The sequence below is a fragment of the Meleagris gallopavo genome, chromosome 3 (genome assembly GCF_000146605.3).
Source record: "Meleagris gallopavo isolate NT-WF06-2002-E0010 breed Aviagen turkey brand Nicholas breeding stock chromosome 3, Turkey_5.1, whole genome shotgun sequence".
Classification (NCBI taxonomy): Eukaryota; Metazoa; Chordata; class Aves; order Galliformes; family Phasianidae; genus Meleagris; species Meleagris gallopavo.
Genome location: NC_015013.2, coordinates 29,479,645 through 29,491,964, shown reverse-complemented (window position 1 = coordinate 29,491,964; position 12,320 = coordinate 29,479,645). Strand labels below are relative to the sequence as shown.

The window sequence follows — 12,320 nt, the reverse complement described above, 5'->3', positions numbered from 1 at the left end:
TTTTTTTTTTTTTTTTTCAGCTGAACCAACTGAGCTGTGAGTCAGACTTTACAATATTATAGAATAAACCTGTTTTGGATTGCAGCCATTGGACATGAGAAACTAGACACAACGGGGAATGTACTTCCTGGAAATAAACCAAGGAGTCTGGAAAAAGCGAGAGTTATCCTAATTTGAGTGCAATCTTCATACCAAACCTCAAGTCCTCTATGGATTCAGCGGTCTGCTTAATTATTCCCACTCTCACTTGATCTACGGACCATCTCATGCCCTGCAAGATTTGCTGGTATTCACCAAAAATACGCAAGACTCTCAGAAGCTGGTGTGGAGCTTCAGTATGATAATTTTCAGTCATTATTGTTTTCTGTACCGAGACAATGATATGCTATGTCTGTGTTACAGGATGGGATGGAAAGCAAGCCAAAAGTATAATGTCTCACGCAGAGAGCAGTATTAGTGTCCAAAAGGAAAGCAGTCACCTAAATCATTCCTCAGACTTGCACTGATTTCAAAGAAACTTGCTCACTCATCTTTCAGTTAGGAGCCAAAAGCTGTGCCAAAACATCAGGCAGCCCAGGCAGGTTTGGGAAGAATGCATATGGTGGGGGGGAATGCCCAGAAGTTGTTTGGGAACGTAACTGACAAACGACTGGAGAAGTAAACAAGTCCACAGTCCAACAATTCAACGTTTTATCAAAATTCAGGTGAGAATAGAATCTAAGAATCGACCAGACAAATCCATTAAAATATTGGCATTTAGCACACAACTAAAGTTTGGAAAAGGCAAATATGTCATAATTCCACATTAAATTCAAGGAATTAAATGCTTCATCGATCTAAGAAAACGTTCTCATTCTTTCCATCTATGAACCATCTGTGGCAGATTTGTATTTACAGAGAGAGAGATGAGAAGTAACACGCTACCATGTCACCAACATTCCTTCCTCACCAGAAAAGGAATGAGAGAAAGAAATGAATCTCAATATCTGCCAAATGAACTATCAGCTGAATTTGTTCTTAAGGTGCTATGCCACACATTTTGAAGTTATAAGCAATGCATATACGAAAATTGTTTTTGCATTACAAAAAGTTCAATTTAGAACAGTGATATATAAGATGTAGGTGAGTCATATATTCATGCTCCTATTCTTTGCCACGTACTTAAAGAGGCGCTAGATTGGTCAAATGGTGGTCGGAAAATTTTGAGTTAATAATTTGGGCAAGGAACATGAGACTGGGTAGCCTCACCACATTAAGAAAAGCCAATAATACTTACGACACATGAAATACAACTTTAGTTAGCCAAGGAGAGATTAAATATTCAAGTTATTTTTATGTCACTATAAAATATACAAGCAAGTTATTTATTTATTTTAACAAAGAGAGATGGGTGTATTTCACTAGCATTTTAACTGAAGAGGAAAGTCGTTTTCCTGATATTAACTGCTCTGATTAAAAGTGAGTTTATGAAGCCATGAAAAACAAATGTTTCAACTGAAAACTAATTCCTACTGAATGTAAATATAAGGGACTTTTTTGTGTTGTCAAGTTCAACGTTAAACAGCCGTGAAAACAGCTTTCATGAATTTATTTCGTAACAATGGTCCTAAGTATCAGGAGATCCTAGCTGTTGAGATATTTCCTGCACCAGCTTCTGTCCTAAAATTTGGATAGCCCTACTGTCCAAATTAAGGATTTTAAATGTGCCTGTTTACCACTATTTTTTAATAAAATAGTAAAATCCCCCTTCCTCACAAAATCCTGCAGAGGTTAACTGTAAACTTGGTCTAGCTTATAAAGCAATCCTGCACAATAAAGTACATGAGTGGGCATTTTGCTGCAGAACAAATCTGATACTCTAAACTTTCTATGCAATGATTAGGAAAATATTACCAACTGAAGAACTGTCAAATACGGATATGAATCATCATGCTCTGACCTTTAGATAAATGTAACAGAAAATACTTCATATTCAAATACCTGGTTTGGCACTAACCTGCAACTGCATCAATGTATAGTTTGTTGGTATTCCCCACCTGAAGTGATATCCCTGAACTGATAAACCTGAGACACGAGGACAGGCTTGGCACCGACACCACTGTGTCTCATTTCCTAGTTTCAGGTTATGGAATATCTTCTGTCATAGACCAAGCTATAAACACATCCCGTAATTTCCACTGTTTTCATATAAACAGCATAAATCATCTACATCTAAGTCAAAATGAATACCAATACAATAGCAAAATAAGAGTGAGCTGAATATGAGCTGTACCTTTGTGACAGGCAGTTCCTTGGACTTCGACTCAAAGAGATGCTCCAGTTTGGAAGTGTCCACCTTAATGGGTTCCAGTTTCGACCACAGGAATTCTCTGCAGCGTTTGTTGTTTTTACACTGCCACTCAAATGGCCGTACCTCGTTCCAAAACAGACGGATGGTTTTCTTCTTCTTTATAAATGCTGGCTGACCCCTAGAAACCTGGGGTGACCCTAAACCCTGAGGAGTGCTGAACAGCGGAGGAGGAGCCAATAAATTAGCAGAGGGTGGAGGTGGAGGCGGACATCCAAACAGTGGGGGAGGTGGTGGAGGAGGCAAACCCAGGAAAGAAGGTGGAGGTGGAGGAGGGGGAACAAGGGAGTCCCCAGGACCCATATCCATGTCCAACACATCTACATCATCCTCCTCCCCCAAGTCTGTAAAATCCATGTCTTTGATTTTAAGTTCTCTAGGATTAGCCATGAGTTGATCCCAAATGTAGTCAGATTCCTTCTTTGGCTGCGATGGTGTTTTCTCAGGGACCTGTTCACTGATTTCATCTTCAGGCAAGGCTGTCCCCTTGGCCAACTCACCACTGTTGAATTTTTCCGCAAAGGCTTTCACGCTGCCTTGGTTGTCCAGGTTTCCAATCTCCATCTTTTTGACACTTTCATCTTTGGCCTGCTTTGTGGCCTGAAGGATAGAGATCCTACTGGCTAGACTAGTGAGGGACTCCTCGCTTTCCTCCGTCTCCTTCTTTTCCTCCTTCGCCTCCAGCTCCTTCTCCTCTTCATCCTTGGGCTTTTTGTTATGCGCATACAGCATGTCCAGCATAAACCGCTTGTTGTTGAGGATGTTGCTGCACTGCTCATTCACGCCAGCATCCTGAATGGTCTGGGACCATGGACCTGCAATCACACACACACAGATGAGAAAAGTCAAGAGAAGGGAGCCGGAGCATCAAGAATGCTCCCCACCACAAGAAAAATGTTTTAGAGTTGCATGCACAACTACTCTGAAACTGGGTAAGCAACAGGTTCGGAAATGTTGCTATTAGTGACAGTGCTGATATATGACTCAATCCCAGTGCGTTGGGAGTACTTCTCAAAGAAGGAACACGAGCAGAAAATAATCTATTTAGCTCAGGATTTTGAGATTTTGGGCTTCTTCTGAAATCTGTCAGATTTAATTTTGTACTTCCTATCCCAGATCATTTTACACAGTACATAAATGCTCTGAATATTTTGTAATCAAAAGTGGAGTTTAAATATTGTGACCATGTCACAAGACAGGTTGCTATAATACTTCTGATCAATCCATAAACTGGAAGGCAAACTTCCTCAAGAGAGGAAGTTTATCTGCCTGACTTCAAGGTCAAGATGTAACTGCCCTTCTCTGACCGCTAGGGGAGGACAGCTTTCACATCTGGGTGCACTTTGGACCTCTTGGCTGGTGCCTGGGCTGTTTTCATGACAAGGGCTACTTGAATCACAGAACTGACTGCACACCCAGGGTACAGCTCTCAGGGCAACTTTGTGAGTAGAATCATAAAAGCAAGATTTTCAAAGTTACTTTTAGGAATACATGCACCTAAATAAAGTCTTCTAGTGATTTCTGAAAATTTTCTCATGTTATCCTCCTGTAGCATACGACTGAATTGAAAATGTAATAGCCTTCTTCCCACATCACAGCCATTTAGAATCTCACTGTAATGAAGCTTTATTTTTCTGACTACTGATTTTTAAAACTATAATCTGCAGAATAATCTGTTTAAGACAGCACTATAAACAACAAACCACAGCAATCAATTTGTAAAAATAAATGATGCAAGCATCTTAGACTACATTTTCCTGAGTACAATACTGTTAACCAGTTTCAATAATGTGACAAAAAATAATGGTGCTTTTTTTCCAAAGCGCAAAAGATGAAGTGGTTAAATATGGACAAAGATAATTCTTCACACTTCATGTATCTTCTTTATCAGATTCTTTCTGTTCCCCATAGACTTTACACATTTTATTAACATATTCTTAAAAATTCTACTTCTTAAACATTTTATTTTGATTGTTATCCTGTTCTTTTGGCCAGTTATGGTTAAAGGTTTCAATTTATACCTTGCAGTTGCCTTTTCACTTATACTTCCATTTCATGTTTATTTCTCATACGTTCAATACTTAAAGAGTTTTAAATATCTTTTAAGGTTTCTGCTATCATAAAATCACGGAATCATAGAACGGTTTGGGTTGGAAGTGACCTTTAAGACTCATCTAGTTCCAACCTCCCTGCTATACGCAAGGAAACCTCCCTCCAGACCAGGTTGCTCGAAGCTCCATCCAGCCTGGCCTTGAATGCTTCCAGGGATGGGGCATCCACAACCTCACCTGGCAAACTGTTTCAGTGTCTCACCACTCTCACAGTAAAGAATTTCTTCCTAATATCTAGTCTAAATCTATCCTCTTCCAGTTTAAACCCATTTCCCCTCATCCTATCACTACCTGCCCTTATAAGAAGTCCCTCTCCAGCTTTCCTGTAGCCCCCTTCAGGTACTGGAAGGCTGCTATAATGTCTCCTTGGAGCCTTTTCTTCTCCAGGCTGAAGAGCCTCAACTCCCTCAGCCAGTCCTTGTAGGGAAAGTGCTCCAGCCACCTGATCATCTTCATGGCCCTTTACTGGACCTGTTCCAACAACTCCATATCCTTCTTGTCATGGGGGCTCCAGAAGTGGACGCAAGTACTCCACGTGGGGTCTCACGAGAGCAGAGGGGCAGAATCACCTCCTCTAACCTGCTTCACTTGATGCAACCCAGGATATGGCTGGCCTTCTGGGCTGCAAGCACACATTGCTGGCTCATGTTGATTCTCTCATCAATCAGCACTCCCAAATCCTTCTCTTCACAGTGGCTCTCAAGCCATTCTCTGCCCAAACTACATGTGAGCTTAAGATTGCCCTAACCCAGATGCACAACTTTGCACTTGGACTATCAGTTGATTTGCTTTCTTACTATGACAGCTATCCATGTATTCTCATCAAAAAACTCCCCAGACAGAATCTCTAAGATGGCGTCTCTTAGTCTACCTGCATTTCCCCTATTTATTCAAATGTTATTTGCTCTGAATACTCCTGCTGTTGCTACCTAGTTGCTCACTTCTCTCCCTTCGTCCACAGCAATAAAGTTGTGAAATACCATTAGAAAAATGAGAACTATAAGAAGTCAGGTTCAGCAGGAAGGCTGGCAAAGAAGCTGGGACCCAAGGCTTTATTTCTTTGCCCTTAATGCATCTGAGTAGAACCAATGGTAAAATATCTGCTGGGAATCTGATAGCAGTTGAAAACCAGTGCTTCTCTTTACTTTCTGATTCTCCTTATGTAGTAGAATGCAAACGACTCGCTAAGTGAGAACTACTTCATAGCATAACCTAGTAAATCTTTGGCCTACTAATAACATATGTCAATTTTAAGATGCTGTTATTTGATTACCAGGGTACATTTCTTAGCTTTTAACAAAAAAAAATACATATGGATTAATTTAGAGTGGAAGGATCAGGATGTAACACACGAGATCTAGGGAAACTTGTAACCTATTCTCCTTTATTTGCACTTGGAAGATCTTGAACTTTGTCACAGTGCAATAATATCACTCACCTATCATATTCATCATGCCTTTCCTACACATATACTCATCTACTGTCTGTAAGAGTAGAACAGCATTCTAAGTGCCTCATCTAGCTTAATCTTGAAGCTGGTTGAAAAGAAGATAGTTCTTAAATTTAGAACAAAATTAACTTAATGCTTCCAGAAAAAGAAGTGATAGTGTTTAAACATAAACATCATAATCTGAAAATTCACTGCTATGAGGTAATCCCTGTTACTGGATCATCTCTTTTCTTTCAGTAAGAAGTGAGGTTGTTTCACACTGTGTAGCAATTTTTGTTTTCTTATCTAGAACTTAAAGCACTTAGGACAATGTTTTCTACTGTTGAGCCCTAAGAAGACTTATTGTTGGGAGTACCCTAACAACACTTATTCCTTAACCTCTTTACAAAAGCCAGCAAACAAACAAAGAAATGAAAAAGTATAATTAATCAATGAAGGTCAAAATATGCCTTTTACTCCCTGTCTGGACTGCGTGACTATCTCTGGTCATAATTATCTCTCCAGGGCAGAAAACTGGTTCTTCAGATTCTTAAGTTGTTTTCCAGGCTGGGCTACCCTTTGCACAAAACCAGAAACACTGGTCACTACAGAGCTGCAGTCTGAGACTATATTTTACGGGCCTTCTCCACCTGAGCTAATGAAGGTCACAGCCTAGAACTACAGTCTGCAGCTCCCATGTACCTCTCTCTGCTTTCTGAAGCCTAAGACAGGAAAATTGGACGGATAGAATAAAGAGCTCAGCCCTTATTTCTCTTCCTATTGAATTAAAAGCTAATGGCATGTGAAAATTTGTTTGTAATCGCATGAAAAACTGTATCAGCAAGGCTGATCTTATCTCACTGTTTTAGGTGAAGAAAAGACAGCTTGGGGGGTAGAGTCACTACAACATCATGATTCAACAGTTACTACATTAAACTTAAGGAAGAAAATGGTCTCAAGTTAAAAGAAACCTCAATTGATCAAGGCTTTTTTGCTCCTCAAACACAGAAGCCCCATTAAAGTCTGTGGATTTCCAAGCAAGGAAAAGACACCAACTTGACCACTGAAAACGAAATCTTCAATTAGGAGCAGAGGGTTTGTTTGCTAATTAACAAAACAACAGAGCTGCAAATTTTACATTTTTTTTCCCCACCAGAAATCCTTCATTATTGAAAAAACTTCAATTTACCAGTTTCATTGTCACTGGTTAACTTGTCCTCTCTCTCTTCCCTCTCTAAAGTGCTGCTTGCTGAGGATATGCTGGATGCAGAGCAGTTGTCTTTTTCATTCACTTCCTCATTCTGCCTCTCTTTTTCACTGAGTATTGCACTTTCTTCTGGCTCTCTCTCTGGTCCTTGCTCCACCTCACTCTCTGGTCCCACCTCTGTAGCCTCTATTTCCTTGGGTGTCTCCGTTCCCTGCTCAGGCTCTGCCTCAGTCTCCTGCTCTGCTTCTGGTTCTGTCTCTGTCTCTGGTTCGGGTTCACTGGCACTCACTGGTGGAGAGAACAATGGGAGAAAGAGATGCACTTAACAGCAGAGTTGTGTCAGGCTCACCCATCTAAATGAGAACGATGTGAAAACTGTACAAGTGCCTTATGGAAAGAAAATAAAAAGCAAGTCCATGGCATGCTTAACATTATGAGCAACAGATTGATGAATATTGTATGACGACAGCGTTGCACACGAGAGTGGCCTGGCAAACCCCTTCGCCTACTGTCTGGAGCCAATCCACTGTTTTTATACATACTTCCAAAGTTGGAGTGTTGGACTCACATAAGGATTTGAACCAGCAGAAAATGGGTATCCCACCCATGACATTGAAAACTCAGTGCCTAGACAGAGTCAGGAAGCAAGAGATCTTGTAAAAAGCAAAAAGGAGAGAGACTGTGGCTTTTTTGGTTGAATTTTCTTTGGTTTCTGGAGGAATTCTTTTTTCACCTGATGAGGAACACTTCAACAAAAAAAAAAAACAACAATATTAGTTTTATTAACACAATGAAATGGCACAGTCTGGAAATGGCACTGACACACATCTGTTTGACGAAAAACATATGTTTTTTTTCATGCACATTTACTTCAGAATAGCCACATCAAAACTGAACAAAGTTTCCAAATGCTTGGCATATGGCACAAATTTAGTTTCCAATTGGTTGGCGTATGTTATACATTGAGCTTTTTATCAGTTGGCAATGTAGTGAATACTGTTGAGATAGCACACCTGGTTTCTTCTTCCCTGCTTTATCACTGACAGCGAACTTCATTCTTCTTTATTTTTTTAGCTAAAACATCTGATTTTCACGTGCAAATATTCTCTGCATGCGGCAAAGGAACTGAAGAGCATCCATTCATATTCACGTCAAGCAGCTCACAATTTTATGAATACTGAAATTGCCATGCAAGAGTGATGAAAATAGGCATGCATGTTAGTTTTGCATACTCCCCAAACTGCCTTTGTGCTATATTTTGTGTCAGGTGACTACAACGACCAAGTCATGCTCATTTTTCCTTCTACTACTTGTCACTGCAATATTGCAAAATGGACTTGTCATCATCTTTGGATCGCATGATGTACGATGAGACTTCTTCAAGAACAAAACGATCCTATGAGGCAAATAGTATCACACTGGAATGTAGCTGAAACAGGTCAGTCCTCTAGGGATTTAGGTAGTGGATTAATCCAAAGACAGAATAAGCCAAAATAATAAAAGTCACAACGTTTTCCGAAGACTGCTGCACATTGAGTACCTATCCTTTTTTCTGTGACACCCACACAAAGAATGATGATTACTAACAGTGCCCATGCCTTCTCTTTACAACAACACACATTTCTGAACTGGCTTTGAGGAATGCATCTTCAGTATCGCACTATTCCACTTCATTTTATATAATTCTAGTGTAAAAAAATGCAAATTCATTTTTTCCTTCATTTTGTTGGAGTTAAGCTTTTACAATTTCACAAATGATTTTAAATGTGTAGTTAGTTAAACAACCATATATGCATAAATAAAACTTACACATAAAGGTTCACATAGTATGTTTAATAAATAATCCATGCATACTCAATCTCCTTTAAGACGTTTTAAAACACAATTAGCAGCTTGCCCTTTTCCCTCTTCTACAAAAAGAGAATGTAAAAGTCTGACATTTGATTTGTGAGCAGCTCTGTGCAGACCTTGTCTCTTTAAATGTCTTACTTACAACTCTACTCTTGGCATTGCCTGTGAGAGAATCAAAATTTTAGAGAGCTGGCAGGGAGTTGGGCAAATACTCAGTGGTGTATGTCTGACTACAGCTGTTAGTTTGAAGATGTAACACAAGAATATTTCCAAGTCAAAACAAGATTTGAATATAACTGGGGTACAACCTTAGGTATCCTGGAACTAGCATACTACTGTACAGTGAGATTCTGAACTTCTCATTCTGCAATGGTCCACAATGACTACATAGATACATACAAATGTTTTCAGCTTCCTTAAATAGCCATTCTAGACTTTTCCCTCCAAGACCAAAAAGTGCAGTGACCAGGAAGGTCAATTCCAACAGCTTAGGTAGAGAAAGAAACTGACTGAAATACGAACAGGACCACTAATGTTTTGTCATCACAAAGCTACACTTAAGATTTAGTGGGATACAGTCAGGGAAGACATCAGAAATGCTTGAGAAAATGAGAATGTAAACCTACAAAAGCAGCATTCAAAAGAATTCTGAATCCTCTGCACACCAGAAATATTCCACACATAGCAGAAAGATGTAGTGTCTTAGGAGATCCTAACATATGCCAAAGAGTAGACAGCACTATGCTGACACAAGCTGCCTTTTTTGAGTTCAAGGAATATCAAAATCTGAGCACTTGTAGAACAAAACAGGGGAACACTGATACTCATCTTGAAAGTCTCTCTCCCTCTCTCTTCTGAGATCATGTCAAACTACCTACCTATCACCCAAATTATATACAGTGAGCTATGTCCAGTAGTGCTTCCCTTAAAGAACAGTTCAGAAATCAATTTTGTCAACAAACACAGCAGGAGAATGAAGCTAGCAAGACAGCCATATATCTATCGCCTGCAGTTCATGAGTTGATATTGTTAAGAATTCCTAAAGCTGTTAACAAACAAAATTCTTGGTGTATAAAATGAGATGGAGCTTTCAGACTAGTATAGACTCACAAGGAGGAGGAAAACTGAAGATGAGTTTAAGGAGTAGTTTTTGAATCTTATGTCTATTTCTTTTTTCTCCCTAAAGTTAATCTCTGAAAATGCATTGCTGGAAAAAAAATTCTGAGAATGAAATCTCCCAAAGCAGCTATGTATCCTCAGCACTGATGGACATTGTAGCAGAGCCCCTCAATGAATGTGTAAAGATTGCTTTGTTTTGAGAATTTTCATCTTCTAACATTTTTAAGACTTCCTTACACACACACACATTACAATGTGATGTGCTGTGTTATGATCATATATTGGTGATAACTATTTTCTGAATAAGGTTGACTGGACAGCAAGCTGCTTCTTTCTGAAAATAGCTATGAACTCACAGTGCTGCACAGGGACATGGAAGGAAATTATTTTTGATACTCAGCTATTAAAGAACTCTGAACAGACACAGGTTGTCATATCTTTACTAGCTGCTAAGACTTCAATCCCTCAGGCCTATAAACCCTCAGAGAGAACAAATATCCTAGGCCTACACATAATCCCTTGCCATTGTAATAAATTAGTCAACCTCATCTTCACCTCTTTTCCTTGCTCTCTTTTTGGAGCTGGAAAATGGTGTCTTTTGAGAAAACAAAGTAAATCTGAAGAAGGTTGGTTGAATTCTTCAGGCAATTTAACCAAAACTTAAAGCTTAAACTCTGGATCATCCTTCAGCTCTTCCAGCACAGGATTCACCTTGCAGTGAATTCAGCAGGGCTCACCTCCTTTTCTCTTTCTTTCTCCACCCCCAACCTCCAATCTTTTCTCCCCAACCTTTGCAATGGTAAAAATTAGCATAGAGTGACTGCCAGGAGGGAACTGGCTCTTTCTTCCTTTGTCGTTCCCCAACCTCCCCCCCAACTCCTACTCCTCTGTCCTGCTGTACAGCTGTGGCCCTAATGGCCTCACTGCACCTTCATGCTTCAGTGCTTCTCCATCTCCAGACATCCTCACTAGTCATACTTAATGCAGTATTTAAACCTTGCTTTGCTACTGATACGTTCAGAAGTTTTCCTTCTGTCCAGAAGGCATACTTGGGTTGACTTGTTTACTTCCATTAGTAGTGCATAAAGCTGCTCTTCTAAGAGAAGGAATTGTATCTGATGCTTTTGTGGATTGATTTCAGAGGTTTCTTGGTTATTATTGCTTTCCTTTAATGCACATGTGCATTTCATAAAATAATATCCAATGAAATTACAAAAGAGGAAGTAGTTGCTATGAAAAAAAAAAAAAAGTTCTATTTTGCAGTTATGGGACTGCCTTCATTTCCTCCGAATGCCATACCACAAGTTTTACAAGAGTAAGTTGTATAAGACTTGATTACTTCAGTGGAACCAATTGTTTTATATGAGAAAACACTCCAGATCACTAAGTCCAGGTTTTTATGTTGGGTAGAGATACTGAGATGCTTCACAACGTGGGAGAAAGTTCAACAGACAAAATCCATTTCCTACTTAAGCCCAGTAGATACTGGATAGACAAACTATACTTCAACACAAGCAGGGTAAAATAAATTTAACTTCTAAAACCAAAGATTGCTTTGCTACTAGAGGAACACACTTCTCATCTGACTTTGTGTCTGAATTGTGCAGGCAAGTATCACACATCTGTTAACACTATTCTTGCAGAGTCTTTGGAGGGTCCTATGATTCAGCTTTCCTTCAACTTGCTTAAGCAAGTTAATGTCTCAGTTTCATTCTCTGTTAAGTGCGATTTGTAACATTTCCTAAGGACAGAAAAAGAACATAAGGAACTCAGATAATAAACAGTCTAGGGGCACGGCAAAATCTGCAAAGAAGCCTGCCAGTTGTTGGTTGATCCAATCATCTTCCACCTCCAGAGAACAAGAGAACTTGCCCTGCTCATGTGCTCATTATTTCAGATGACCTTCCCAGTATTTTTCCTAGGCCTGAGAGAGCTACCCTTTTTCATGCACAGCTTCCACTGAAGAATGCAGATTTCAAGCCCATGTTTGGGTGCTGTCCTGGCTGTCTGCTTTCAGTTGCCATTGGCTGGAAGCTCACCCTGCTCCATCCATATTTTTTCTCCTTGTAGTTTACTGCTAAGCTTCCAGGTGTTGCTCTCTGATGCCTATTGATGTTGTCAGGATTTTCAGTACAGAGGTCCTGCCTACCCATCTGTTGATAGCTTTGCCACAACCGGGCTGCCTAATGTCGCCCTGTACACCTGCTCTAAATGTACTCTCCAAATGGACTGTGCTGCTCCATTTCATGCTTTTTT

The 12,320-nt window shown here is 39.8% G+C and overlaps 1 protein-coding gene across 12 annotated transcripts in view; it reads right to left on the bottom strand.

The window, feature by feature from the left end:
- The window catches only part of FHOD3 (formin homology 2 domain containing 3), a 370,085-nt gene that overhangs the window by 55,808 nt on the left and 301,957 nt on the right, over nucleotides 1-12,320 (bottom strand). For 11 of the 12 annotated variants that reach the window (XM_010708572.2, XM_031552794.1, XM_010708574.2 and 8 more), the window contains 2 exons: nucleotides 7,077-7,382; nucleotides 2,273-3,162 (listed from right to left, as the gene is read on the bottom strand). In XM_010708572.2, coding sequence (XP_010706874.1) covers nucleotides 2,273-3,162; nucleotides 7,077-7,382 — 1,196 coding nt within the window. The remainder of the gene's footprint in view (nucleotides 1-2,272; nucleotides 3,163-7,076; nucleotides 7,383-12,320) is intronic. The other variant, XM_031552795.1, reaches the window with a different exon arrangement.